We start from the raw sequence: 25,371 nt of genomic DNA on the forward strand, positions 1-25,371 counted from the left end.
GTGTGGGGGGCGGCCCGGCGTCTGCCCCCCCAGCACCCCGCCCGGCCGGTTCTGCCCGCCCCGGCCGTGCATCGCCTTTGAAGGGCACCGGGAGCCCCCGGGCAGGGCGGGGCGCGCCGCTGAGTCACCGGGCGCGGGCTGGGGGTCCCCGGGCGGCTCCGCTGTCCCCGCCCGACCCGTTCCGAGAGCCGGGGAGCGGGTCCGCGCTGCTCCCGGGGGTCTCTCGACCCCCAACCCCCCCCTTTCCCCTCGTCCCAGTGTTTTCCCGCTGCTCCGAAGCGCTCGGTGTCTCCCGTGCTCTCCCAGTTGTCCCAGTGCCCCCGCGTCCCGCTCCATCCCGGTCCCGGCTCTGTTGGGGTCCCGCAGCTGTATGCAAGGCGCGCCTGCGGGCCGTGCGCGTGTGCGCACGTGTGCAATGCGCGTGGGACGTGTGTGTACGTGTGCCCGCGCCGCGTGCGTGGGTGTGCGTTCGTGTGTGTGCACGTCCGTGTAACCCGCGTGCCGCACAGCCGGGCGAACGCGTCTGCACGTCCGTGCGAGCGCACACGGCGGCTGTATTGTGCACGCGCGTGCCCGCGGATCGCGCCTCGCGCATTCGGGTGCCCGCGTGTCCGTGCGCCCGCGGCTGGGGCAGGTGCCGGAGGGCGGGGCGGTGCCGTGGGGGGGCCGGGGGGAGAGCGGCGGCTCCTTTAAGCGCCGCGCAATCCCGCACGGTGTCGGCCCCGCCCCGGCGGGCGCGCGCGGGCGGTGGCGCGGGGCTGAGCGGCATCGGCGGCAGCGGCCGCACCGCGCCATGGGCGCTCCGCCCGCCCGCGGGGCCGCGCCGCTGCTGCGGGCTCTGCTGGCACTGCTGGCGCTGCTGCTGCTGGCCGCGCCGGGACGGCCCCGCGGCACCGACACCGACACCGATACCGGCACCGGCACCGGCACCTGCCCGCCCGCAGCTCTGCTCTCGCACCGCGGCGCCGGGGACGGCGGTGGAGCGCGGCCGCCCCCGCTCTCCTCCAGCGCTTCCAGCGGCACCGGGGACAGCGGCGGCGGCGGTGGGAGCGCGGGGGGGTCCCGCGGCAAGGGGAGCGGCGGGGAGAGCGGCGGCACCGGCACCTGCGGCGGTGCGCGAGGCCATGGAGGCACCGGGAGCTCCGAGCGCGCCGCGCGTGACGCAGACGGCGGGGGTACAAACGGCACCGGGAGCACAATGAGCGCCGGCGGCACCGGGGCGAGCGGCGGAACCCGAAGGCGTGGAGGCACCGGGAGCGGCAGGGAGAGCGGCGGGGCACGAGGCCACGGAGGAGCCGCGAGCACCGCGGACACCGGCAGCGCGAGCGGCACCGGGGAGAGCGGCGGCACCGGCACTCGTGGCCGTGCTTCCAGCCGTGGAGGAACCGGGAGCGCCGAGCATATGGCACGCGCTGCAGGCACCGGGGGCTCCCAGCTCCCCGCAGGCATTGGGAGCACCGAGAGCACCGCCCGCAGCCCTCCGGGCGCACTGCTCCCCCAACGCCGCCGGCGCCGCAGCCCCAACGCCGCGCCGCAGTTCCAGCCCCCCAGCTACCAGGCGGCGGTGCCGGAGAACCGCCCGGCGGGGACGGCGGTGGCACAGGTGACGGCGACCGACCCCGACGCGGGCGAGGCGGGCCGGCTGCGCTACGCCATGGCCGCGCTCTTCGACAGCCGCTCCGACGCGCTCTTCGCCATCGACCCCGATACCGGCGCCGTCACCACGGCCGCTCCGCTGGACCGCGAGAGCAAAAGCAGCCACGTGTTCCGCGTGACCGCGGTGGATCACGGCACGCCGCGGCGCAGCGCCATGGCCACGCTGACGGTGACGGTGAGCGACGCCAACGACCACGACCCGGCCTTCGAGCAGCACGAGTACCGGGAGAGCGTGCGGGAGAACCTGGAGGTCGGCTACGAGGTGCTGACGGTGCGCGCCACCGACGGCGACGCCGGCCCCAACGCCAACGTGCTGTACCGGCTGCTGAACGCCGGCGGTGCCAACGAGGTGTTCGAGATCGATCCGCGCTCCGGCGTCATCCGCACCCGCGGCCCCGTGGACCGGGAAGCCGTGGAGGCGTTCGAGCTGTTGGTGGAAGCCGCGGATCAGGGCCAGGAGCCGGGACCCCGCAGCGCCACCGCCACGGTGCGCATCGCGGTGGAGGACGACAACGACAACGCGCCGCAGTTCAGCGAGAAGCGCTACGTGGTGCAGGTCCCCGAGGACGTGCTGCCCAACACGGCCGTGCTGAGGGTGACGGCCACCGACCGTGACAAGGGCAGCAATGCTGTGGTGCACTACAGCATCGTCAGCGGCAACACGCGCGGCCACTTCTACATCGACGCGCAGACGGGCGCTCTGGACGTTGTCACCCCGCTGGACTACGAGGCCAGCAAGGAATTCACGCTGCGCATCCGTGCGCAGGACGGCGGGCGGCCGCCGCTCTCCAACATCAGCGGTTTGGTCACCGTGCAGGTGTTGGATGTCAATGACAACGCGCCCATCTTTGTCAGCACTCCCTTCCAGGCCACCGTGCTGGAGAACGTGCCCGTGGGCTATTCTGTCATCCACGTGCAAGCCATCGATGCCGACTCAGGGGACAACGCCCGCCTGGCTTACAGCCTCCTGGAGACCGGCACCGGCTTCCCCTTCGCCATCAACAACAGCACCGGGTGGATCGTGGTGGCCTCCGAGCTGGACCGGGAGGCGGTGGACTTCTACAGCTTCGGGGTGGAGGCGCAGGATCAGGGCAGCCCCCCCATGGCGTCCTCGGCCAGCGTCAGCGTCACCGTCCTGGATGTCAACGATAACAGCCCCGAGTTCACGCAGCGCGAATACAGCGCCCGCCTCAACGAGGACGCGGCAGTGGGCACCAGCGTGCTGACCGTCTCCGCCGTCGACCGCGACGCCAACAGCGTCATCACCTACCAGATCTCCAGCGGCAACACCCGCAACCGCTTCTCCATCACCAGCCAGAGCGGCGGGGGGCTCCTCTCGCTCGCCCTGCCACTGGACTACAAGCTGGAGCGGCACTACCTGCTCACCGTCGCCGCCTCCGATGGCACGCGCCAGGACACGGCCCAGGTGGTGGTCAACGTCACCGACGCCAACACGCACCGCCCCGTTTTCCAGAGCTCCCACTACACCGTCAATGTCAACGAGGACCGCCCGGTGGGCACCACGGTGGTGGTCATCAGTGCCACAGATGAGGACACGGGGGAGAACGCCCGCATCACCTACCTGATGGAGGACAGCATCCCGCAGTTCCGCATCGCGCCCGACACGGGGGCCGTCACCACGCAGATGGAGCTGGACTACGAGGACCAGGTGTCCTACACGCTGGCCATCACAGCCCGTGACAACGGCATCCCACAGAAGTCCGACACCACCTACCTGGAGATCCTGGTGAGCGACGTCAACGACAACGCACCCCAATTCCTCCGCGACTCCTACCAGGGCTCCGTCTACGAGGACGTCCCCGCCTTCACCAGCGTCCTCCAGGTCTCGGCCACCGACCGTGACTCGGGGCTCAACGGAAGGGTCTTCTACACCTTCCAGGGTGGTGACGATGGTGACGGCGACTTCATCATTGAGTCCACCTCGGGCATCGTGCGCACTTTGCGCCGCCTGGATCGGGAGAATGTGCCACTCTATGCCCTGCGGGCGTACGCTGTCGACAAGGGCGTGCCAGCCAGAAGGACGCCGGTGGAGATCCAGGTGACGGTGCTGGATGTCAACGACAACCCTCCAGTCTTTGAGCGCGATGAGTTTGACATCTTCGTGGAGGAGAACAGCCCCATCGGGCTGGTGGTGGCCCGCATCACCGCCACCGACCCCGACGAGGGCCCCAACGCGCAGATCATGTACCAGATCGTGGAGGGCAACATCCCCGAGGTCTTCCAGCTGGACATCTTCTCCGGGGAGCTCACCGCCTTGGCCGACCTGGACTACGAGGCCAAAGCAGAGTACGTCATGGTGGTGCAGGCCACCTCGGCCCCGCTGGTGAGCCGTGCCACCGTCCACGTGCGCCTGCGCGACGCCAACGACAACAGCCCCCAGCTGAGGAACTTCGAGATCGTCTTCAACAATTACATCACCAACCGTTCAGGCAGTTTCCCCGGCGGGGTCATCGGACGCATCCCAGCCCGAGACCCCGACGTCTCTGACAGCCTCACCTACTCCTTCGAGCAAGGCAATGAGCTCAACCTGGTGCTGCTGGACCCGCACACCGGGGACCTGCGCCTCAGCCCGGCGCTGGACAACAACCGCCCGCTGGAGGCCATCATGAGGGTCTCGGTGTCAGGTAAGGACCCCCTGATGGGGCTGTTTTGGGGTGTTCCCTCCAGATCTGGGGATGTGCTGATGGCGTTTTGTCCATCCCATCCCACCACAGGTCCAAGGGCAATCGGGGTCTCAACACCCCCTGTGTCCTCCCCACCTGGGGGTCCTGGGGGGGTCCGATACCTCCATTCATAGATTTTTGTAGTGGGGGTCCAGGGCATTGTTGCGTGGGTTTGGGGCTCCCGGAGCCCCATGTGTGTGTTTGGGGGGTCCTGTATGGGGGCTGCACGTGGGTGGGGGTCCCAGCTCCCTGTGTGTGTCTTCTAGGGGGGTTCAGACTTTAACATGGAATTGTTGGGTGCTGCTCAGAGGTTGAGGGGAGCGATTCTAAGGGTGTGGAGGGAGTGGCTCCCGGGCCGCCCCAGGGGCAGGGAGGGAAACTGAGTCACTGCACCTCATGGGGCTGGCACCCTCCCACCTGGCTGGCACCATGCGGGGGCACCTGGGGGCAGTGCATCCCCCCCGGAGCTCCGTCTGGCATGCGGGTGACGGTGGGGACAGGGACCCTGCTGAGTTCAAGGAGTGTTGGGGATCCAGGCTGCCCCACTGTGTTGTAATGGAGGAAACAGAGGGGTTGGCCAGGGGCCTTCAGTGCTCAGCCTTTGGGGTCTTTGGGAGCAGATAACAAGGGTGGGAGTGTTTGGTTCCCCTCCCCCAAATGCTGCTTCCCTTCCCGTCATTTCCCTGCAGCTTCCCCATTAGTCCCACTTTGAAGGCATGTGGGGGAACTTTCTCACCCCATTTATAGTCAGGACAGCTTGAGTGCAGAATCCCCCCTTCCAAATCCTCCCCCCAGCCCCCATAGCACGCTGCTTGCTGCTGTGATTTCCCCCATCCCAATCCCTGTGTACCTGCCCCCCCCACGCTGCCATTCCTGCTCCAGCCACACAAAGGGGGTGTGCTGGGAGCCCCCCCATGTCCGCCTGCACAGGAGCCAAGGAACAAAGGCTCTGGGCATAGCTGGGCCCCCGCTGCCACCGCCATGGCAACGACCCCCCCAGCCCCTGGCCACCACCACCAGCCATCACCCGTCACCACCCCCTGAGCCTCCTTCCCCCGTCTGTGGTCCCTGGGCTGTCCCCGTGCTCTCTCCGTCCATCTGTCCTCCAACGACTCTCTTCCCATCCTCCATCTGTCTGTCTGTCCCTCTGCCACTCGGCAAGGAGGAGGAATTGCAGGCACTGACCCCATAGCGGGACCAGCTGGGTTGGCATTGAGTGGCCATCAGGAGCCACCGTGGTGACTGTGAGTTGGGTGGTCACCCCACCGCCCTCTGTTAGGTGCCACCGTGGTGACCACGACAAGCTGGGTGTTCACCCCATGACCACGGCCACCAGAAGTCACCATGGTGACCACGACAAGCTGGGTGTTCACCCCGTGCCCATCATCATCAGGTGCCACTGCGGTTACCGTGGCAAGTTGGATTCTCACCCGATGGCTGTGATCATCAAGTGCCACCATGGCGACCACAAATTGGCCGCTCACCCCATGACCACAACCATCAGAGGTCACCATGGTGACCACGACACGCTGGGTGCTCACCCCACAGCCATCATCATCAAGTGCCACCATGGTGAACACGACACACTGGGTGCTCACCCCACAGCCATCATCATCAAATGCCACCACGGTGACCACGGGTTGGGCGCTCACCCCGCCGGGTGCCACCGTGTTGACCACAACCATCATCCTGCCCACAGACGGAGTCCACAGCGCCACGGCGCAGTGCACGCTGCGGGTGACGGTGATCACGGATGAGATGCTGAGCAACAGCATCACGCTGCGCCTGGCCGACATGTCCCAGGAGCGCTTCCTCTCTCCCCTGCTCAGCCTCTTCCTGGAGGGGGTGGCGGCGGTGCTGGCCGCCCCCCGGCACCGCGTGGTCCTCTTCAACATCCAGACAGACACGGACGTGGCGGCCGCGCGCATCCTCAACGTCAGCCTGTCGGTGCGGCTGCCGGCCTCGGCGCGCGGCGCCCGCTTCTTCTCCTCGGAGGAGCTGCAGGAGCGGCTCTACCTGAACCGCTCGCTGCTGGCCGCCATCTCCGCACAGCGCGTGCTGCCCTTCGACGACAACATCTGCCTGCGTGAGCCCTGCGAGAACTACATGCGCTGCGTCTCCGTCCTCAAGTTCGACAGCTCCGCTCCCTTCCTGGCCTCTGACACCGTCCTCTTCCGGCCCATCCATCCCGTCACCGGCCTGCGCTGCCGCTGCCCTCCCGGCTTCACCGGTGACTACTGCGAGACGGAGGTGGACCTCTGCTTCTCCAGCCCCTGCGGCAGCAATGGCCGCTGCCGGAGCCACGAGGGCGGCTACACCTGCGAGTGCCACGAGGACTTCACTGGTGAGAGCCCTCTGTCATCCCCCGTCATCCGTCCATCCCGCTTCATCCATCCCCTCATCATCCACCCATCCCCTCATCATCCGTCCATCCCCTCATCATCCGTCCATCCCCTCATCATCCGTCCATCCCCTCATCATCCACCCATCCCCTCATCATCCGTCCATCCTCTCATCATCCGTCCATCCCCTCATCATCCACCCATCCCCTCATCATCCATCCATCTTCTCAACATCCATCCATCTTCTCAACATCCATCCATCTTCTCAACATCCATCCCCCATCACTCTTCCATCCCCCATCACTCTCCGTCCCCATCACTCTTCCATCCTCTATCACTTTTCCATTCCCCATTATCCCCCCATCATCCATCCATACCCCCAAATCCATCCCCCCCAGATCTTCCAATCCACCCAACATACATCTCTCATCCCCCAAGTCCATCCCCCCAGCATCCATTTCCAACATCCCTCTTCCATCATGGTCCCTTCCTTGTCTCCACCATCCCCTCTGCTCCCTCCATTCCACTGCATTCCTCACAGAACATCCCTGAGGAGGGGTACCTCAGGGGGGGAGCATGCATGAGGGACACCCATGGGACACTTGGGGACACACAAGGGGTACTTCTGGGACATGCAGAGGACATGCAGAGGATACTCTGCCACCACTGCACGTTCATCTGCTCCCCTCCCTGTGTGGCTTTGGGGGGGGGCACTGTGATCACTGTGGGAGTGGTGGCACCAGGGACACCCTCAGGGACCCCAGGGTGGGGGGGACCAGCTGTCTAGGGGGCAATGGGGGGGTTGTCTCAGTCGCCATGGTGACAGGAGGTGGTTGCCACGGCGACGGAGCTGGGGATAAGCGGGGTTTGGAGATGCTCTGTGGGGGGGGACCCCAGGACTGGGGATGGAGGGACGCCCCAGTGCTGGGGGTCATCACCAGGGTGCCTCCCCTGCAGGGGAGCACTGCGAGCTCAGCACCCGCCGTGGCCGCTGTGCACCGGGGGTCTGCCGCAATGGGGGCACCTGCGTCAACCTGCTGGTCGGGGGGTTCCGCTGCGAGTGCCCCCCCGGGCACTACGAGAAGCCTTTCTGCGCCATGAGCACCCGCAGCTTCCCCCCGCGATCCTTCATCACCTTCCGGGGCCTCCGGCAGCGCTTCCACTTCACCCTTACCCTGACGTGAGCCCCGGGGGGGGGATGGGATGGGATGGGGGTGTGGGGTGGGGGCGGTGGGGAGGCGGCGGCCCCGTGGGCTTCAGAAGGGCGGGGGGTGCCCTATGACAGGGGGTGGTGGTGAATGGGGTTGTGGGTCACCAGGGATAATGGGGCCAGGGCTGGGGAGTGCCCTATGGATGTGGGTAGGAACAATGGGGATGGAAGCTGTGGGGGGAATGGGGTGTTGAGGTTGGGTGGTGGGGGCCCTGTGGGCACAGGGTTGGTGGAAGCGCCATCGACATGGCCTGGGGCCACGGTGCAGGGGCAGTGGGGCACCTGGAAGGCACGGAGGGGGGCGGTGGGGCAGCGGGGCAGGGGTTGGGGGTGGCACAGCACTGAGGTGGGGGCACAATGTGTCCCCAGGTTCGCCACCAAGGAGCGGGACGCGCTGCTGCTCTACAACGGGCGCTTCAATGAGAAGCACGACTTCGTGGCACTGGAGATCGTCCAGGAGCAGATCCAGCTCACCTTCTCAGCAGGTAGGGCCGCACCCCGGCACGGCATCCACGGCATTTCCCCCTGGCACCACAGCCTGGCACTGCATCCCCATCCCTGGCACTGCATCCCATGCTTCCCATGCTTCACATCCCTGGCGTCAGCTGGCACTGCGTCCCCGTCCCGTGCGTTGTGCTCCTGGCACTGAGTTGCCTCCATCTCATCCCAAGCACTGCATCCACATCCCACACGTCCCATCCCATCCCGTGGCTCTGTGCCCCCCGTGTCACCCCTCCCTGTGCCCCCCCACCCTGATGCACCGTGTGCTGCCCACAGGTGAGACCACCACCACGGTGTCCCCGTTTGTTCCGGGCGGTGTCAGTGATGGGCAGTGGCACCGAGTGCAGCTGCACTACTACAACAAGGTGGGGGCGTGAGGGGGGCACTGGGATGCTGCAGCCCTGGGTGGGGGGCAGAAGGATGGGGACGTTGGGATGGTGGGGGGTTTGGGGTGGGAGGGAAGGGATGGAGGGGAGCAGAAAGGGGTGGGGGCGCAGGGATGATTTGGGGGGATGAAGGGGAGGATGGGGGAGGGGATGGAGGAAGTGGAGGGTTGAAGGGATTGGGTGCGAGGATGGAGAGGAGAGGGAACATGGAGTTGGGGATGGAGTAAGATGGTGGAGTGGGGCAGGGGTGGGGATTTGGGAGGATGAGAAAAGGTGTAGTGGAGGTTTGGGGACAGCAGAAGAGGACGGAGAGGAACGGGAATAATGGTATGGGGATGAGGAAGAGAACGGAGGGGTTTGGGGATGTGGATTTGAGGATGAGGAAGAAGACGGAGGGAAGAGGAAGGGCTGCGGCCCTGCTGGGAGGAGGTCGATGGGGGCACAGAGGCTGCTGGGGAGGAGGCAGAGCCATCAGCAGGGCTCACCGGTGCCCACAGCCCGTGCTGGGCAAGTCAGGGCTGCCGCAGGGCCCCTCGGAGCAGAAGGTGGCGGTGGTGGCGGTGGACGACTGCGACGTGGGCATGGCGCTGAAGTTCGGCCCCGTGTTGGGCAACTATTCGTGTGCGGCGCAGGGCACCCAGTCCGGCTCCAAGAAGTGAGGATGGGGACGGGGCTGGGGGGGGACAAACGGGGGCCCTCTGTCGTGTCCCCCCCCCTGCCCAGGTGACATCGGTGCCGCAGGTCGCTGGATCTGACGGGGCCGCTGCTGCTGGGCGGTGTGCCCACCCTGCCCGAGAGCTTCCCCATCCGCAGCCGTCACTTCGTGGGCTGCATGCGGCACCTGCGCGTGGACGAGCGTCCCGTGGACATGGCTGCCTTCATCGCCAACAACGGCACCGTGCCAGGTGCTGGGGGTGCAGGGGGTCCCGGGGACTTCAAAGGGCGCTGGGTGTGGGGATGGGGGTCTCTGTGTTCCCTTGGCGTGGGCACGTTTGAGCGGGGGGTTCCTATGCCCGCTTGGTGTCTCTGTGCCCTTTGGGTGTATGGATGCGGCACCGGGGGTCCCCGTGCCTCTGCCCAGTGGCCAGATGTGGGCACAGTGCCATTCCTCAGTCGCACGGGGGTCACCGACCCTGTGCCCCCCCCACCTCTGCAGGCTGCCCTGCCAAGAAGACGGTGTGTGACACCGGCACGTGCCACAACGGGGGCACCTGCGTGCATGAATGGGACGGCTTCAGCTGCCGCTGCCCGCTGGGCTTCGGGGGCAAGACGTGCCAGGAAGGTATGGGGCGGGAGGGGGGTGGGATGGGACGGGTTTTGGGGTGGCAGATGGGCACCCACCTCGCTCCGTGCCCCGCAGAGATGGCGAATCCACAGCGGTTCCTGGGCAGCAGCCTGGTGGTGTGGAACGGGCTGGCGCTGCCGCTGCCGCTGCCCTGGCACCTGGGGCTGATGTTCCGCACGCGCCAACCCCACGGGCTGCTGCTGAGTGCCTCCACCGGGCCCGTGGCCACGTTCACACTGCAGGTGGGGCGGGGGCTGCAGGGGGCTGGGTGTGGGGTCGTTGCCCTGTGGGACGCTGCCCTGGGGGCTGCGGACATGGGGGTCACGGGGGTCCATGGGTATGGGGAGGTGTTGCTCTCAGGATGCTGTGGGCATGGAGGTTATGGGTGTGGGGGTATTGCCCTGTGGGATGCTGCCCTGGGGGAGCTGGGGTAGGGGGTTTATGGGTGTGGGGGTATTGCCCGCCAGGAATTGCTCTGGGGGCCGTTGTCCCAGGGTGGTACAAGGGGGGCTGTTATCCAGGAGTTATTTTATTGATGACCTGGTTGGGGGTGGATGTGGGACTGCTGCTCACTGGGGGTACTGCCCTTGGGAAGGTATTGCCTCAGGGGTGGGTATTGTGGTGGGGGCAAAGCAGGGGGTGATGTTGTCCTGGGGGCTATGGGATATTGCCCTGGGGGGGCTGCAGTGGGGGGTGGTCGCCTTTGGGGAGGCATCACCCTTTTGGGGGTGCTTTGCCACGGGCACTCTGACACCTCTGCCCACAGCTGAACGAGGGACAGGTGGAGGCAGGCGTGTGGCAGGGGGGGTCCCGCCTGGCCCTGCTGCGTCTGCCCCACGCGCGGGTCAACGACGGCGCCTGGCATCACCTCCAGCTGGAGCTGCGGGGGGACCCTGGCCGTGCCCCCCCCACCACCCTGCTGCTCCTCGCCCTCGACTACGGCCGCCACCAGGTGCGGGGGGACACGGGACGGGCCGTGGGGTGGGGTGGAGACCCCCAGTACCCATGGAGCTCAGTGCCCCTCTGCCCGCAGGCAACGGCAGACGTGGCCGGGGGGCTGCAGGGGCTGCGGCTGCGGGCGCTGAGCGTTGGGGGGCTGCAGGGGGACGGCGGGCAGGTGGAGCAGGGCTTCCGTGGCTGTGTGCAGGTATGGGGATGGGATGGGCTGCGAGGTGTGGCACGTGGCATGGGGATGTGGGCATGATGGCGCTCTGGGGTGTGGAGGTGGGCAGAGGGACACCGGATGCGTCACAGGGAATGGGGACATGTGCAAGATATGGGAGTGTGGGCACAGTACTGTGGGTATGGGCACAGGAACGTGGCGCAGGGCACGGGGACGCCCACAAGGGATGGGGACAGGGAGCAGGGCATGGGGATGTGGGCACAGTGCAATGGGGGTGGGCACGTGGGATGGGGGTGTGGGCATGGAAGGTGGCACAGGGTATAAGGATGTGCACGAGGTGTGGGGACACACACAAGGTATGGGGACAGGGCACGGTGCCACGGGGATGGGCACAGAGATGTGGGCATGGGGGTCTGGCCGTGGACCATGGGGACATGGGGGCACGACGTGGGCCTGGGCACGGTCCTGGTGACACGGGGACATGCTCGGTGCCGGGCGGTGCCGCAGGGTGTGCGCGTGGGGACGACGGGCAGCGCGGTGACACTGGAGGTGGCGACAGCTGCACGGGTGAATGTGGAGGGGGGCTGCTCTCTGCCCGACCCCTGCGACTCGGGGCCGTGCCCACCCCACAGCTACTGCAGTGACGACTGGGACAGCTTCTCCTGCAGCTGCCACCCGGGTGAGTGCCAGCAGGACCGCTGTGTCCCCAGTGCTGTCACCTGCGGGCACTGTCCCTACCATGCTGTCCTCCCCAGGGCTGTCACCTCTGCCTTGGCACTGCCACCCCACAGCCCCCGACTTAACCCCTCTCTAAGGGACAGGCTGCCTTGGGGATGGCACAGCCTGAGGGGCCACCCCTTGGGGACACTACCTTGAGTGTGTCCCCCACCCCACCCCCCGGTGTCACAGGTTACTTCGGTGACAGCTGCATCAGTGCCTGCGCCCTCGACCCCTGTGAGCACCGGGGCAGCTGTGTGCGCAGAGCAGGTGCCCCCCATGGCTACGCCTGCGAGTGTCCCCAGGGCTACTTTGGGCCGTACTGCGAGCACAGGTGAGGGAAGGGGACACGGTGAGGACAGAGGGGACACGGGGAGGGTGTGGGGCTGTGCACTGGCTGCATACAACGTGTGTGCCATGCCGTGCCATACTGCTTTGTGCCGTGCTGTGCCACGCTGTGCCATGCTGCCCACACAGGGTGGACCAGCCGTGCCCGCGGGGCTGGTGGGGACACCCCACCTGCGGCCCCTGCAGCTGCGACGTCACCAAAGGCTTCGACCCCGACTGCAACAAGACGACAGGCGAGTGCCGCTGCAAGGTGAGTGCCCCCCACCGTCCCCACCTGCCCCCACCCGGCACAGCCCCACCGACCCCCTGTGCCCCCCCAGGAGAACCACTACCGCCCGGCGGGCAGTGACACCTGCCTGCTGTGCGACTGCTACCCCACCGGGTCCCTGTCGCGCCTCTGCGATGCCACCAGTGGGCAGTGCCCCTGCAAGCCCGGCGTCATCGGGCGGCACTGCGACCGCTGCGATAATCCCTTCGCCGAGGTGACGGTCAGCGGCTGTGAAGGTGGGTGATGGCACCGCGGTGTCACCCGGTGCCGGTGTCCTCCGGTCCTGATGCCTGCACTCTTTGCCTCCTGCAGTCAACTATGACAGCTGTCCCCGTGCCATCGAGGCCAGCATCTGGTGGCCGAGGACACGCTTTGGGCTGCCCGCCGCCGCCCCGTGCCCCAAGGGCTCCATTGGTAAGGGGGGACGTGGGGACGGGGCTGCACGATGCCACCAAAGTGGTGCCCATTGGTGACGGATGTTGGGACAGAGCTGGCTGGTGCCACGCTGTGCTCCAAGTGCCTGTGGGTGCAGGGGGGACCTGGGGACAAGGGCTGCCCGTCGCCACCCCACGCCCCAGGGGCACAGGGGGGACAGGGAGTGGTGACAGTCAGCCCTGTCCCCGAGTGCTCCACGGGCACAGGAGGGGCACAGAGCTCTGCACTGCTGTCCTCCTGCCACTCCATGACACAAGAGCCCACAGCTGTAGGGACGAGCGGCGTCCCTGCAGTGTCCCCGCTGTCCCCATCCCCGCAGGCACAGCGGTGCGTCACTGCGACGAGCACAAGGGCTGGCTGCCCCCCAACCTCTTCAACTGCACCTCGTTGGCCTTCGCCGCCCTCAAAGGCTTCGTGAGTGTCCCCAACTTAGGGAGTGGGGTGGAGCGGAGCGTGCAGTGCCGTGGGGGACGCGGGCGCGCTGAGGTTTTCCTCCCCGCAGGCGGAGCGCTTGGTGCGCAACGAGTCGGTGCTGGACACGGCGCAGTCGCAGCGGGTGGCGCTGCAGCTGCACAACGCCACCCGGCACACGGCCGCCTACTTCGGCAGCGATGTGCGCCTGGCTTATCGGCTGGCGGCGCGGCTGCTGCAGCACGAGAGCGCCCAGCGGGGCTTCCGTTTGGCGGCCACGCAGGACGTCCACTTCACCGAGGTGTGGGGCCAACTGGGGGACCCGCCGTGGGGCGCCGGGAGCGGGGCGGTGGGGGCTGGTGATGGGCGCGGTGATGGAGGGGGTGCGCGGTGCCCGGGTGTCCCCTCTGCCGTGGGGTGGTGGAGGGGCACAGATGATGGGCACGCGCTCGGTGACCCCCAGGGTGGCCGTTGGAGATGGGTACCCAGCAGGGTCGGGGTGCCTGGGACCAACCGAGTGCCCCTCTGTGCCCCGTGCTCTGGGGGATGGAGCCCAGGCTTTGGGGTGGTGGGCGCCAGTGGTTGTGGGGTGGCTGCAATCCACGGGATCTCCTCTGTGCCCCACTCCCCAAGGCACCAGGTGTAGGGCTGGAGCCCAGATGCCGCAGTGATAGGTGTGCATCAGGTGCCAGTTGGAGATGGGTGCCCCCATAGGGTCGGGATGCCTGGGGCTGTGGGGAGTGCTGGGTGCCCCTCTGCATCCCACTGCCCAGGGAGCAGTGCAGGGTGGGCCCGTATCCTTTAGGATGTCCTGGTGAGGGACACTGAGCAGCCCTGCCCATCTCCAGAACCTGCTGCGGGTGGGCAGCGCGCTGCTGGACGCCAGCAACAAGCGGCACTGGGAGCTGATCCAGCAGACGGAGGGCGGCACGGCGTGGCTCCTGAAGCACTTTGAGGACTACGCCAGCGCCCTGGCACAGAACATGCGCCAGACCTACCTCAGCCCCTTCACCATCGTCACCCCCAACATCGGTGAGCGGGGGTGTTCGTGTCCTTGGGGATGTGTGTGCACCCAGAGATCCACGTGTGTGCATGGGGACGTGACTGTGTGCCCACCTGTGTGCCCAGGGCGCTTGTGGGACATTTGGGTGCTGGTGTGTGCACGCCTGGGGACCTGAGCCTCGTGTGTGCTCGGAACTGTGGGTGCTGCCTGTGCCCAAGGATGCGTGTGTGCATTCACGTGTGTTCCGGGGCTGTTGGTGACGCTCTGATGCCACTGCAGTGGTGTCAGTGGTGCGGTTGGACAAGGGCAGCTTCGCGGGCGCACGGCTGCCACGCTATGAGGCTCTGCGAGGGGAGAAGCCCCCCGACCTGGAGACCACCGTCATTCTGCCTGAGAGCGTCTTCCGGCCCCCTGAGGGCAGGCGTGAGTGCTGGGGGGTGTTGGGAGGCACCCCACAGCTGTGGGGTGGGCAGGGCTATAGGGGATCCTATTGGGGTTGTAGGGCTGGGGACCTCAGCGTGGCTGTGGGGCTGGGAGGAGGGCTGTGGGGTACCTGCGTGTACCCAGGAGAGCATCAGGCTCCCAGCACCTCCCACCCCAGGCCCCGCTGCTGGGCACGGAAAGGCATCGCCAAGCACAGGTGGGCAGCAGCAGCAGCAGCAGGAGATGGAGGAGGAAGAGGAGGATGAAGAGGCTGCAGGGGACGAGGATGAGGACGAGGTGACCCTGGTGACCCGGCACAAGCGGCACCCGGAGCCCAGCGAGGGCCAGGCCATCGCCAGCGTCATCATCTACCGCACGCTGGCAGGGCTGCTGCCCGAGCAGTACGACACCGACAAGCGCAGCCTCAGGTGCCAGGGGGGCTGTGGGGCACAGGGGGTGTCCATAGGGCTGGGGGGGTTGGCAAGCATCGGGTGCCAAGCGTAAGGTGCCAAGGGGATATTGGGATGCTGGGACGTGGGGGCCCAGGAGGTGGCCAAGTGACCCCATGGGTGCTGGGATGTGGGGATGAGGGTGCCTGTGGGAGGTGGATCCAGGCATTGGGGGTGGCTGCCTGCAGAAGGTGCGGCCCCCATGGGAACCATGAGCTGCTGCCCCCCAGGGTGCCCAAACGCCCCATCATCAACACGCCGGTGGTGAGCATCAGTGTGCACGCTGCGGCAGGGCAGGCGCCGCGGGCGCTGGAGAAACCCATCACACTGCAGTTCCGTCTGCTGGAAACACAGGAACGCTCCAAACCCATCTGCGTCTTCTGGAATCACTCATTGCTGTGAGCCGCGATGGGGACGGGGGTGGGGCAGCATTTCCATGGGGTGGGCATAGGGGCATGGGTGTGGATGGGGGGCACTGTGAGATGGGGACAGCGTTGTTCATGGTGACTTGGGTGGCAGGGGCAGCCCAGTTCCATGGCAGGGTATCCCTGCTTGGGGTGTCCCATTGCAGGGTGTCCCATTGCAGGGTGTCCCATTATGGGGTGTCCCACTGTGGGGTGTCCCGGTTGGTTGCAGGGCAGGCGGTGCGGGCGGCTGGTCGGCGCGGGGCTGTGAGGTGGTGTTTCGGAACCAGAGCCACGTCAGCTGCCAGTGCAACCACATGACGAGCTTCGCCGTGCTCATGGACATCTCCCGGCGCGAGGTGGGGACGGAGGGATGTGGGGTGGGGGCAGGGGGGCTGGGATGGCACGTGGTAACTGGGTGTGGGGTGCTGGAGGCGGGGCTTGTGGAAAATGGGGGGGGCAGGTGAGTGGGCGGGGCTTTGTGGAAAGGGAGGTGTTTTGTGAATGGGGCCGAATGGGGAGGAGCCAACACTTGGGCGGAGCTTCCAGGTGGGGGGCGGTCATAGGGCGGGACCAGAAAATGGGCGGGGCTTTCCATAGGGGCGTGGCCGAACGGGGAACGAGGCTCCCCATAGGCTGTCATGCTGTGGGCGGGGCACCCGGATGGGGGCGGAGCCAACAAGTAGGTGGAGCTTTACATGGGAGCGAGGTCGGCAAAGTGGGCGTGGCTTCGGTGAGGGCGTGGCCAGGCAGGGAGCGGCGTTCCCCCATTGGATGTGGCGCTGTGGGCGGGGTCACGAGGCAATGACCACGTGTGTGTACCGGGGGAGGGGGCGTGGCTTAGCGATTCGGTACCGGCAGAACGGGGAGATTCTCCCGCTGGCGGCGCTGACCTACGGCTCGCTGGGCGTGGCGCTGGCGGGGCTGCTGCTGGCCGTGCTGGTGCTGAGCGCCCTGCGGGGGCTGAGCTCCAACCGTCACAGCATCCGACGGCACGGCGCCTGTGCGCTGCTGCTGGCACAGCTCGTCTTCCTGCTGGGCATCAACCAGGCTGAGCTGCCGGTAGGGCGGGCCGGGGGGGTGGAGGGGGCGAACCGGGGTAGAGCTGATGGGGAAGGGGGAGGGTGGGGATAAATGGGGTGGGGATAAATGGAGTGGGGATAAATGGGATGGGGTCAAATGGGGTGGGGTCGTGGGAGGTGTTAAGCAGGGGTGTGGCTGTACAAGGGGTGGGGGTATAAATGGGGGCAGGGCTAAAGGTGGGTGTAGGTTGCGGTAGGCGGTGCTTTCTGATGAGGCGGGGCTTTCGTGTGGGTGTGGCTGAAGGGGGCAGGGCCTCGGGTGGGCGGGGCTATGAGGGGCGTGGTTCTGTGGGTGTGGTCCTGGGTGGGCGGTTCCTGTCTGACCCCCGCCCCGCAGCTGGCATGCACGGTGGTGGCCATCCTGCTGCAGTTCCTGCACCTGAGTGCCGTGGGCTGGGCGCTGCTGGAGGCTCTGCACCTCTACCGGCGCCGCACCGAACCCCGGCACGTCGACCGTGGGCCCATGCGCTTCTACCACGTGCTGGGCTGGGGGCTCCCCGCCTTCATCACCGGTAGGACACGCCCCTTCCCACTTAGCCCCGCCCCCTGTACCCCCCCCCCCCAGCCAATGAGGCCCCGTCTCAACGCGTGGCTGTGTAGGGCTGGCTGTGGGGCTGGACCCCGAGGGCTACGGGAACCCTGACTTCTGCTGGCTCTCCATCCATGACAGCCTGGTGTGGAGCCTGGCCGGGCCCAGCGCCTGTGCCGTGGCGGTGCGGAGGATGGGGATACGTGGGGCGTATGGGGCAGAGGGGACACGTGGAGTGTGGGGGATATATGGGGTATATAGGGTATGTGGGGGTGTAGGGAAGAAATGGAGTATAGAGTACATACGTGGGGTATAGGGAGGGGACGTATGGCGGTATAGGGAAAATGGGGAGTGGGGGAATTATGGGACATGTAGAGTGTATGAGTGTATAGGGAGCATTTGGGGTTTATAAAACATATAGGGCATAGAGGACATTTGGCCGTGGGGGACATGTGGTGTATGGGATGTGTGGAACGTGGGGGACAAATAGGCCATAGACAACATGTGGAGTGTATGGATATATGTGGCATAAGGGCATATGGGGGATATATGGGATCTATGGGATATATGAGGCACAAGGAACTTATGGGGCACAAAGGACATATGGGCTATGGGCCCCATGGCAGGCCTCCCTCACTCCCTGCTCCGTAGGTTGGTGTCTTCTTCCTCGTGCTGGCAGCCAGGGCGTCCTGTGCCACCCCCCAGGGCTTCGAGAAGAAGGGCACGAGGTGAGTGAGCTGGCAGGGACACACGAAGGGAGCACAGCCGGCAGAGGTGCCCATGTGCAGCACTGCTCCCACCACGTCTTGGGATGCTGACACTGTCGTCCCCATCCCCCCCAGCTCCGGGCTGCAGACAGCACTGGTGGTGCTGGTGCTGCCCAGCCTGGCCTGGCTGCTCGCCCTGCTTGCCGTCAACAGTGATGCCATCCTCTTCCACTACCTCTTCGCCATCTCCAACTGCCTCCAGGTACCCCCACCCCATAGCCGCATATTTCCATTCCCCCAAAGCCCCACACTGCCCCATGGGGGCAACCATTGGGCACAGCGGGACCCTCACACGGTTTGGGGTGGCACCCACTGGCCACCAGTTATCCCTCAGCCATCTGGAGTATCAATGGGGGACACCTCATGGGCACTGGGGGACCCTCACCCAGTTTGGGGTGTCAGCATGGGACTTTCCATAGGCACAGTGACCCTCGCCTGCTTTGAGGTGCCATGAAGGGACACCCAGTGCCACCAATTGTCCCTCACCCACCTGAGGTGCCAACGGGGGGCACCCAAATGGGGTCCTCACCCACCCTCTCTCCCCTCTCACCCCAGGGCCCCCTCTTTTTCCTGGTGTGCGTGGTGCTGAGCCGGGAGGTGCGGCACTGCCTGCGCTCCGCCTGCGCCCGCGCACAGAGCCCCGACCCCGCGTTGGCCACCAAATCCACGCTGACCACCGTGAGTACACGGCTGTGGGACGGGATGGGGGGCACCGCGGGGTCCCACCGCCACCCCGTCCCCATCCCTGTCCCCGTCCCTGCAGGCGTACAGCTGTGACACCACGTACGTGGCCGGCCGGCTGTACCAGGCTCCCTGCGGGGACTCCACGGGATCGCTGCACAGCGCGGCCAAAAGCCAGCACAGCTACATCCCCTTCGTGCGCAGGTGCGGGGTGGGAGCACAGCCGGGTTTTGGAGGAGGGGACGGGGGGTTGGGGGGCGGGATGTCACCGCTGTCATTCGCAGGGAGGACGCGGGGCTGAACGGCGGCCGCGTGCCGGCAGAGCAGGGGGGGCTCCTGGACACTGCGGACGCGCAGCACGGTGAGCGCAATGAGCGCAAAATGAGCGCGTCGGGGCTCGCGGTGAGCGCAGCGCTGGGGCTCCCGTTGAGTTCTGCCTTCCCACCCTCCCGGCACGCAGAGCACGACACCGATTCCGACAGCGACCTGTCCCTGGAGGAGGATCCCAGCGGCTCCTACGGCTCCACGCACTCCTCGGACAGCGACGACGAACCCGGCGGCACCGCCTGGGATGCGCTGCTGCGGCCCGAGCAGCCGCCCACACCCAGCGGTAAGCGGGGGTCTGAGGGGGGTTTGGGTGCCCCGTGGGTTCCCCCGGCTCAGTGCCATCCCCCCCCCCCGCAGGTGACGGCGCGGTGGCCCCGACGCGGCCGTATTGGCCCGGGAGTTTGTGACAACGGCCAGCGAGAGCGACGGGCACGGAGGCACGGAACCGCTGCGCGTGGAGCCGGTGCCGGGGGGTGAGGGGCCCCCAAGGCTGCCCCCGCTGCTGCCCCTCCCTCACCCCCACAAAGGTAGGGGCACCCATGGGTGCAGCGCCGGGGTTACCGCAGCGCTCCGCGTCCCCCTGCTGCCATTCGCGTCCCCGTAGGCATCTTGAAGAAGAGGGGTTTGCCGCCCATCAGCGAGCGCGGCTCTGCCCCGCGTCCCCCCCCGCCCCCCGCCGGCACCGCCGCTTCCTCCGGGAGCGAGGGCAGCCAGCGGGGGGGTCCGGGGGGGCCCCGGCCCCGGCAGAGCCTGCAGGAGCAGCTGAGCGGCGCGGCGCCCATCGCCATGAGCATCAAAGCAGGCACTGTGGATGAGGATTCCTCCGGCTCCGAGTGAGTGCTGGGAGATGGGCAGGGGGCTGCGGGGGGGTCCCCAGGGTGCAGGGGGGGCGCCTTAAGGGCTGGGGCGCCCATCGGATGCCCAGTGTGTGCTACAGTGAACAGTGGGTGCTGATGGAGTGCTGGGGTGCCCGTTGGGTCCCCATTGCATATAAGGGTTTCCATTGGGTCCCCACTGGGTGTAAGGACACCGGTTGGGTGCCCCATGGGTGCTCGTCAGGTGGAAGGGTGCCCAGTGGGTGTGAGGGTGCCCACGAGGCACATGGATGCCATTGGGTGCCCGTTTGGGTTCCCATTCAGTTCCCACTGGATATTCATTGGATACTCAGTGGATCCTCTTTGAGCTCCCATTGGGTTCCCATTGGGTTCCCATTGGGTTCCCATTGGGTTCCTATTGGGTTCCTATTGGGTTCCCATTGGGAGCTCACTGGGTTCCCATTGGGTTCCCATTGGGTTCCTATTGGGTTCCCATTGGGCGCTCACTGGGTTCTCATTGGGTGCCCTTTGGGTGTGTGGGGGCCGGCTCTGTCCCCATGAGCTGCATCAGGAAGACTTCACACTAACCCTGCTCTTCTCTCCTCCCCCCTCCCCGACCCAGATTTCTGTTTTTTAATTTCCTTCATTAACATGTGGGGGGCTGGGGGTGCACTCCCCTCCCCCCACCCTCTCCATCTCTGTCTGTCTGGGTGGGCGCTGGGTGCTGCGACCGTGGTGGGCACCTGCACCCCCGGCCCCCCCCGTGATCACGCATCTGTCTGTCTCGTTTTACCCCTCCTCCCACCCCCCCCCTTTGTGCCCACCCCCCTGGCAGGAGCGACGAGACCTCCATCTAACAGGGACCACCACCGCCAGGGACAGCGGGGGGTGAGGGGTGGTGGGCAGAGGGTGGTACAGGGTGGGGGGCGCACAGCCCCCATTGCACTTTGGACCCTGCAGCCTGCAGGGATTTGCCTGCCCCCCCCCCCCCATACTCCCCCGAGGGTACGGGGCAGCTGTGTGGCACCCCAGGAATCGCCTGCAGCTCCGCTGCCCGATGGAGGGTTTTATTTAAAAAATACATGAAAAATACAAAAAAAAAAAGAAAAAGAAAAAAAAAAAAAGGATATAGGGCCCCCCCGCAGCGTGCCAGCCCCCCCAGGAGGGGGACGGGGGGGGGCAAACAGCTGCCACCCTTGCTCGGCTGTGCTGTGGCACTGGGGGGGGCAGTTTTGGAGGGTGTGGATGCCATGGTGTGTCCCCCCCCCCAGGCAAGGCTCAGGCAGTGCCATAATGCTGGGTGCAGGATGTTGGGGGGGTGAGGGACCCCCGGGTGCGCAGGGCGGGTGGGCCGGGGGGGTTTCCTACTGCTGGTGTGACCTTTTGTAATTAAAGCAAAACCCGACCTGAGCCTCTGCCTCCTCCCTTGTGGGGGGAGGGGGGTCTCGCTGTGCCCCCCTTCCCCGTGACTCAGTTTCCCCAGCTGGGTGATGCTGTCATCGTGGGGTGCTGCTGGCTGCCGTCTTGCGGGGGGGCTGCAGGCGGCTGCTGGGGGGGCCAAGTCTGCACCTGGAGCCAACCCCCACCCCGAGGGCTGCACCTGGGGGAGAGCAGGTGTGGGGAAACTGAGGCACGGGGCAGTCCCACGCTGTCAGAGGGGACAGTCCCCATCCTTACCTCTGGGTGCAGCTGTGCTGGTCCGGGGGGCTCCCCTCCCACCTGCTGCAGTCCCTGATGTCCCAGCCCGGCCGGGGGGCTTGGGGATGGCACTGGGTGGGGGGGGGCGGCTGCTGGGGGCGGTGCTGGCAGCAGTGGTGGCCCTGGCACGGGGTGCGCGGGTCGGGGGGGCGGCAGTGCTGCTCCTAAGCTTTGGCTGAGCTGGGAGAAACGGTGGATTTGGGGGACACGGTCCTTGTACCCATTCCCAATGTGGTCCCCATCGTGTGGTACCCCATGGGCTGGGCTGTCCCCATCCCGGTTCCCAGCCCCCCTCCATTACCTGCTGTCCCTGCACGGAGGGGCTCAGACCTGCCCCGCGCCACAGCCCCCCGTGCTGGGCACGGCCGGGGGGGACCACTCTGGCTGGGGGTCCCCCTGCTGCTGGGGGCTCCCCTGGGTGGTGCCGGGGGGCGACAGCGGGGGGACTCCTGTAAGAGGGGGGGGCACAGGGATGCAGACCGCACCCCGCACCGCCGCCGTGCCCCCTCCCCACCCCCCTGCGGTGCCACCCACCTTGGGGACGCCGGCAGCAGGCACGGTGGGCAGCAGGGCCCGCACGGGGCTGTCCTTCACCACAAAGGTCTCACGGCGGGGGCTGCGGGGGCTGCCCCCCCCCGGGCCGGGAGGCAGCGGGGACAGATGGCATTGCTGCAGCTGTGCTGCCAGGCGAGTGGCCTCACGCACCATCTCCTCCAGCCCTGCCCCACTCAGGGGGCTCCAGCGCCCGTTTGTGCCCCCTGGGGGCTCATCATCATCGTCATCATCCTCACGGCTGGGGGTGAAGGGTAGCATTAGCCCTGCCTGGGAAACCCACACCAGGCAGCAGGTGACACCGTGGGCTGACACCTGCCCGTGTTACGTCTCCTGTGTCCCCGTCTCACCTGTCAGAAGGGGACAGGATGCTGAAGTCGAACTTCTCCTCGGTGATAAATTGGACATCTGGGGCGATGCGGGGGGACATGTGGGGGACATATAAGGGGCCTCCGGTCCCCACGTTGGAGCACACAGAAGGGGTCCCTGAGTTGGGGACAGCCACCCTACCTTGTTCCTCCATCATCACACCCGGTCAGTGAGCGGCACCGGAGCCCATGGGTGACCTGGGTGCAAGCAGGGGTGACCCCACGGCCCCCCCACAACGTCCCAGCTACAGGCACAGCGCCTGCTGGGGACAGCTCTGCCAGCACCGGGCACAACGGGGCTTTGTGGCCATGGGGACAGCACGGGGCAGCACGCAGGGCGGGATGAACTCAAACACCGGGGAGGGGGGGCAAACCCTCTGCTGAGGGGGCAGCCCCGCATCCCACACCGACCCCACAGCCCCATCCCAGGGGACGAAGACCCGTACCCAGGGGGTCCAGCCCCACACCCTGAACCCCATGGATCTCAAACCCTGGGGTCCCAGCCCCACTCCCAGGGAGTCCCAGCCCCGGCCCTATCAGATCACAGCCCCCAAAAGGGAGGCCCCAAGCCCCCCCCAGTCCCAGTGGAACCCCAATCCCATACAGGCTCGGCCCCAGCCCCAATCCCTGGAAGGTTCCCAGCCCCCCACCCAGCCCCCAGCCCCATAAATTGCGTCCCAGCCCTTCGCCCCCCATCCCGAGGGCTCCCAGCCCCACACCCGCTCCATCCCAAACCCCCGCAGCCCCACAGCGATGGATCCCGGCCCCGCTCCCCCATCCCGGCGGAACACCAACCCCACACCTGGGGGTCTCAGCCCCACAGCGCGGCTCCCGGTCCCCCACGGCTGCTCTCACCGCTCGGCGCTGCGGGGCGGTCCGGCAGGGCGGGGGCGGGGCGCTCCGCCCGTTCGAATTCTCCCTCCGGCCCCACAATGGCGCCTCGCGCTCCCGCCCGCCTCGCCGATTGGCCCCGCCCCCGACCCGTGCGCGATGCTCATTGGCCGCCGGCGGGGAAGGGGGCGTGTCACCGGAAACGCCGAGGGGCCGCTTCCGGCGCCGGCGGCAATAGCGGCGCACAGCATGGCCGCCGTCCCGCCTGACTCCTGGCAGCCGCCCACCGTCTCCATGGAGACCACGTAAGGGGCGGGAACCCCACGGGCCTCCGCGCTCGGTACCGGACCCCCGCCCCGGTTTAGGGATGCCCCCGGAACCCTCGCTCCGGTACCGGGACCCCCTTCTGCCTCCCCTCCCCTCTCCTCCCCCCTCGCTGTTGGGCCCGCCGGGTTCCCCGCTCGGTACCGGAAGCCCTTTGGGTCCCTCCTCCCCGCTCCCACAGTCCTCCCCAGCCCGTTACCGAGTCCCCCACCCTGCTACCAGGACCCCCTTTTGCCCGCCCTCCCCCCCGGGACACTCCGGTTTCCCCCTCCCCAATAGCCCCCCGGTACCGGAGCTCCCCTCAGCTCGCAGCCCCAGCTCCAGGACCACCCCCAGTTCCCAATACCGGGATCTCCCCTTCACTCTGGTTCCCGACCCCACGATCCCATTACCGGCACCCCCAGGTTCATCCCCCGGTTCCAGGTTCTCCCTGCCCTAATCCCTCCCTGTTCCCTTATCCTGGTCGTCCCCCCCCCTCCCAGTCTCCCCATCCCCTCAGCCCCCCGATGCTGACGTTGTGGTGCTGTGGGCAGGATGGGCACCCTGGTGTTGGAGCTGTACTGGCGCCACGCGCCGCGCACCTGCAAGAACTTTGCTGAGCTGTGCCGCCGCGGGTATTACAACGGCACCCGCTTCCACCGCATCATCCGGGACTTCATGGTGCAGGGAGGAGACCCCACGGGCACCGGTGAGCACAGGGACCCCACAGCCCCTCCTGGGACAGCAGGGTCTTCCCTGTCCTGTCATGGGGACGCTGGGACTCTCAGCCCCGTGATGGGGACGCCGGGACCCATTTGATGGGAACGTTGTGACCCTCAGCCCTTTGATGGGGACACTGGGATCCTTGCCCTGTAAGGGGGACACTGGGACCCTCAGCCCTGTCGTGGGATCATCAGGACCCCCAGCTTCACAATGGGGACCCTCAGCCCCCTAATAGGGATGCTGGATCTTCCAGTTTCATGATGGGAACATTGGGACCCTCAGCCCTGAGATGGGGTCATCAACATCCCCAGTCTCACAGTGGGAACACCAGGACCCTCAGCCCCCTAACAGGGACACTGGGACCCTTATCTCAGTGCTGGGGACACCAGAACCTCCCCAGCCCCACAGTGGGGATCCTGTGGTGTGGGGCCACAACCCCCTGCTGATCTCCATGCCTGCAGGCCGTGGCGGTGCTTCCATCTACGGCAAACACTTTGAGGACGAGCTGCACTCCGAGCTGAAGTTCACCGGTGAGATCTCAGTCCCCAAATCCCACCTTTATGTCTTAGGAAAAAAAAAAAAACCCTAAAAAAACACCGATCCCATCCATCCCTTCCTCCATCCCTCTCTCCATCCATCCCCAGGTGCCGGCATCCTGGCCATGGCCAACGCAGGGCCAGACACCAACGGCAGCCAATTCTTCATCACGCTGGCGCCGGCGCAGTGGTTGGATGGCAAACACACCATCTTTGGGCGCGTGTGCCAAGGCATCGGCGTGCTGGGCAGGGTGGGCATGGTGGAAACCAACGCACAGGACCGACCCCTGGATGATGTGAAAGTCCTCAAAGCTGTCCCTGCTGGGTGACACGGGGAATAAAAGTGTGCACGGTGTGGTGTGCTGGTGGTGTGCTGTGGGGGTGGGAACATGGAGGGGTCATCTGTGGGGCGTGGAGGTGTCACTTCTGGGGGCTTGGGGGTGTCATCTGTGGGGTGTGGAGGAGTCACTTCTGGGGGCTTGGGGGTGTCATCTGTGGGGTGTGGAGGAGTCAC

The 25,371-nt window shown here is 66.8% G+C and overlaps 3 protein-coding genes across 19 annotated transcripts; 2 read left to right on the forward strand and 1 right to left on the reverse strand.

Annotated features, from left to right (window-relative positions):
* Window positions 1–691: 691 nt before the first annotated feature.
* Window positions 692–21,256, forward strand: CELSR2 (cadherin EGF LAG seven-pass G-type receptor 2). The gene is given in 36 exon segments (XM_085210349.1): window positions 692–4,301; window positions 6,040–6,684; window positions 7,640–7,862; window positions 8,262–8,377; window positions 8,670–8,758; window positions 9,277–9,434; window positions 9,521–9,684; window positions 9,936–10,061; window positions 10,140–10,306; window positions 10,831–11,016; window positions 11,098–11,211; window positions 11,695–11,866; window positions 12,097–12,238; window positions 12,382–12,502; window positions 12,573–12,756; window positions 12,833–12,934; window positions 13,275–13,369; window positions 13,458–13,667; window positions 14,215–14,398; window positions 14,649–14,792; window positions 14,971–15,220; window positions 15,472–15,639; window positions 15,878–16,004; window positions 16,507–16,707; window positions 17,065–17,239; window positions 17,328–17,440; window positions 17,908–17,984; window positions 18,099–18,225; window positions 18,579–18,701; window positions 18,787–18,908; window positions 18,989–19,065; window positions 19,165–19,314; window positions 19,389–19,427; window positions 19,430–19,558; window positions 19,636–19,864; window positions 20,682–21,256. Coding segments are annotated over 36 exon segments (8,979 nt in total). The 5' UTR covers window positions 692–793; the 3' UTR covers window positions 20,704–21,256.
* PSRC1 (proline and serine rich coiled-coil 1) lies at window positions 20,700–23,531 on the reverse strand. 15 transcript variants are annotated; one of them, XM_085210362.1, is made up of 7 exons: window positions 23,267–23,531; window positions 22,607–22,662; window positions 22,447–22,504; window positions 22,079–22,337; window positions 21,846–21,993; window positions 21,524–21,724; window positions 21,171–21,471 (listed from the first exon to the last, which is right to left on the reverse strand). In XM_085210362.1, the coding sequence occupies exons 2-7, from the start codon at window positions 22,620–22,622 to the stop codon at window positions 21,317–21,319; spliced, it is 837 nt and encodes a 278-aa protein (XP_085066488.1). In that variant the 5' UTR covers window positions 22,623–22,662; window positions 23,267–23,531; the 3' UTR covers window positions 21,171–21,316. The 15 variants fall into 15 exon arrangements, with proteins under 15 accessions (XP_085066478.1, XP_085066476.1, XP_085066479.1 ...); XM_085210363.1 differs by having other exon boundaries at window positions 21,302–21,446; XM_085210352.1 differs by lacking the exon at window positions 21,846–21,993 and having other exon boundaries at window positions 20,700–21,446; window positions 23,320–23,531.
* Window positions 23,470–25,212, forward strand: PPIL1 (peptidylprolyl isomerase like 1). Of its 3 annotated transcripts, none has more exons than XM_085210367.1 (4): window positions 23,470–23,600; window positions 24,153–24,307; window positions 24,783–24,851; window positions 24,966–25,212. In XM_085210367.1, exons 1-4 carry the CDS (start codon window positions 23,545–23,547, stop codon window positions 25,184–25,186), a joined length of 501 nt encoding a protein of 166 aa, XP_085066493.1. In that variant the 5' UTR covers window positions 23,470–23,544; the 3' UTR covers window positions 25,187–25,212. The 3 variants fall into 3 exon arrangements, with proteins under 3 accessions (XP_085066493.1, XP_085066495.1, XP_085066494.1); XM_085210369.1 differs by having other exon boundaries at window positions 23,529–23,635; XM_085210368.1 differs by having other exon boundaries at window positions 23,545–23,685.
* Window positions 25,213–25,371: the final 159 nt, after the last annotated feature.

This window comes from Meleagris gallopavo, chromosome 28 (genome assembly GCF_905368555.1).
Source record: "Meleagris gallopavo chromosome 28, MGAL_WU_HG_1.1, whole genome shotgun sequence".
NCBI lineage: Eukaryota > Metazoa > Chordata > Aves > Galliformes > Phasianidae > Meleagris > Meleagris gallopavo.

Excerpts from the sequence above, each read along its gene's own strand:
- PSRC1 (XM_085210352.1), bottom strand. Across the intron at positions 21,725-22,078 it reads CTGCTGCCGGCGTCCCCAAG|CTCAGCCAAAGCTTAGGAGC; the intron begins GTGGGTGGCACC and ends CGTTTCTCCCAG. Across the intron at positions 21,447-21,523 it reads CAGCACAGCTGCACCCAGAG|GTGCAGCCCTCGGGGTGGGG; the intron begins GTAAGGATGGGG and ends GCTCTCCCCCAG.
- PPIL1 (XM_085210367.1), top strand. The coding sequence starts at position 23,545 with ATGGCCGCCGTCCCGCCTGACTCCTGGCAGCCGCCCACCGTCTCCATG. Across the intron at positions 23,601-24,152 it reads ACCGTCTCCATGGAGACCAC|GATGGGCACCCTGGTGTTGG; the intron begins GTAAGGGGCGGG and ends TGCTGTGGGCAG. Across the intron at positions 24,308-24,782 it reads AGGAGACCCCACGGGCACCG|GCCGTGGCGGTGCTTCCATC; the intron begins GTGAGCACAGGG and ends CCATGCCTGCAG.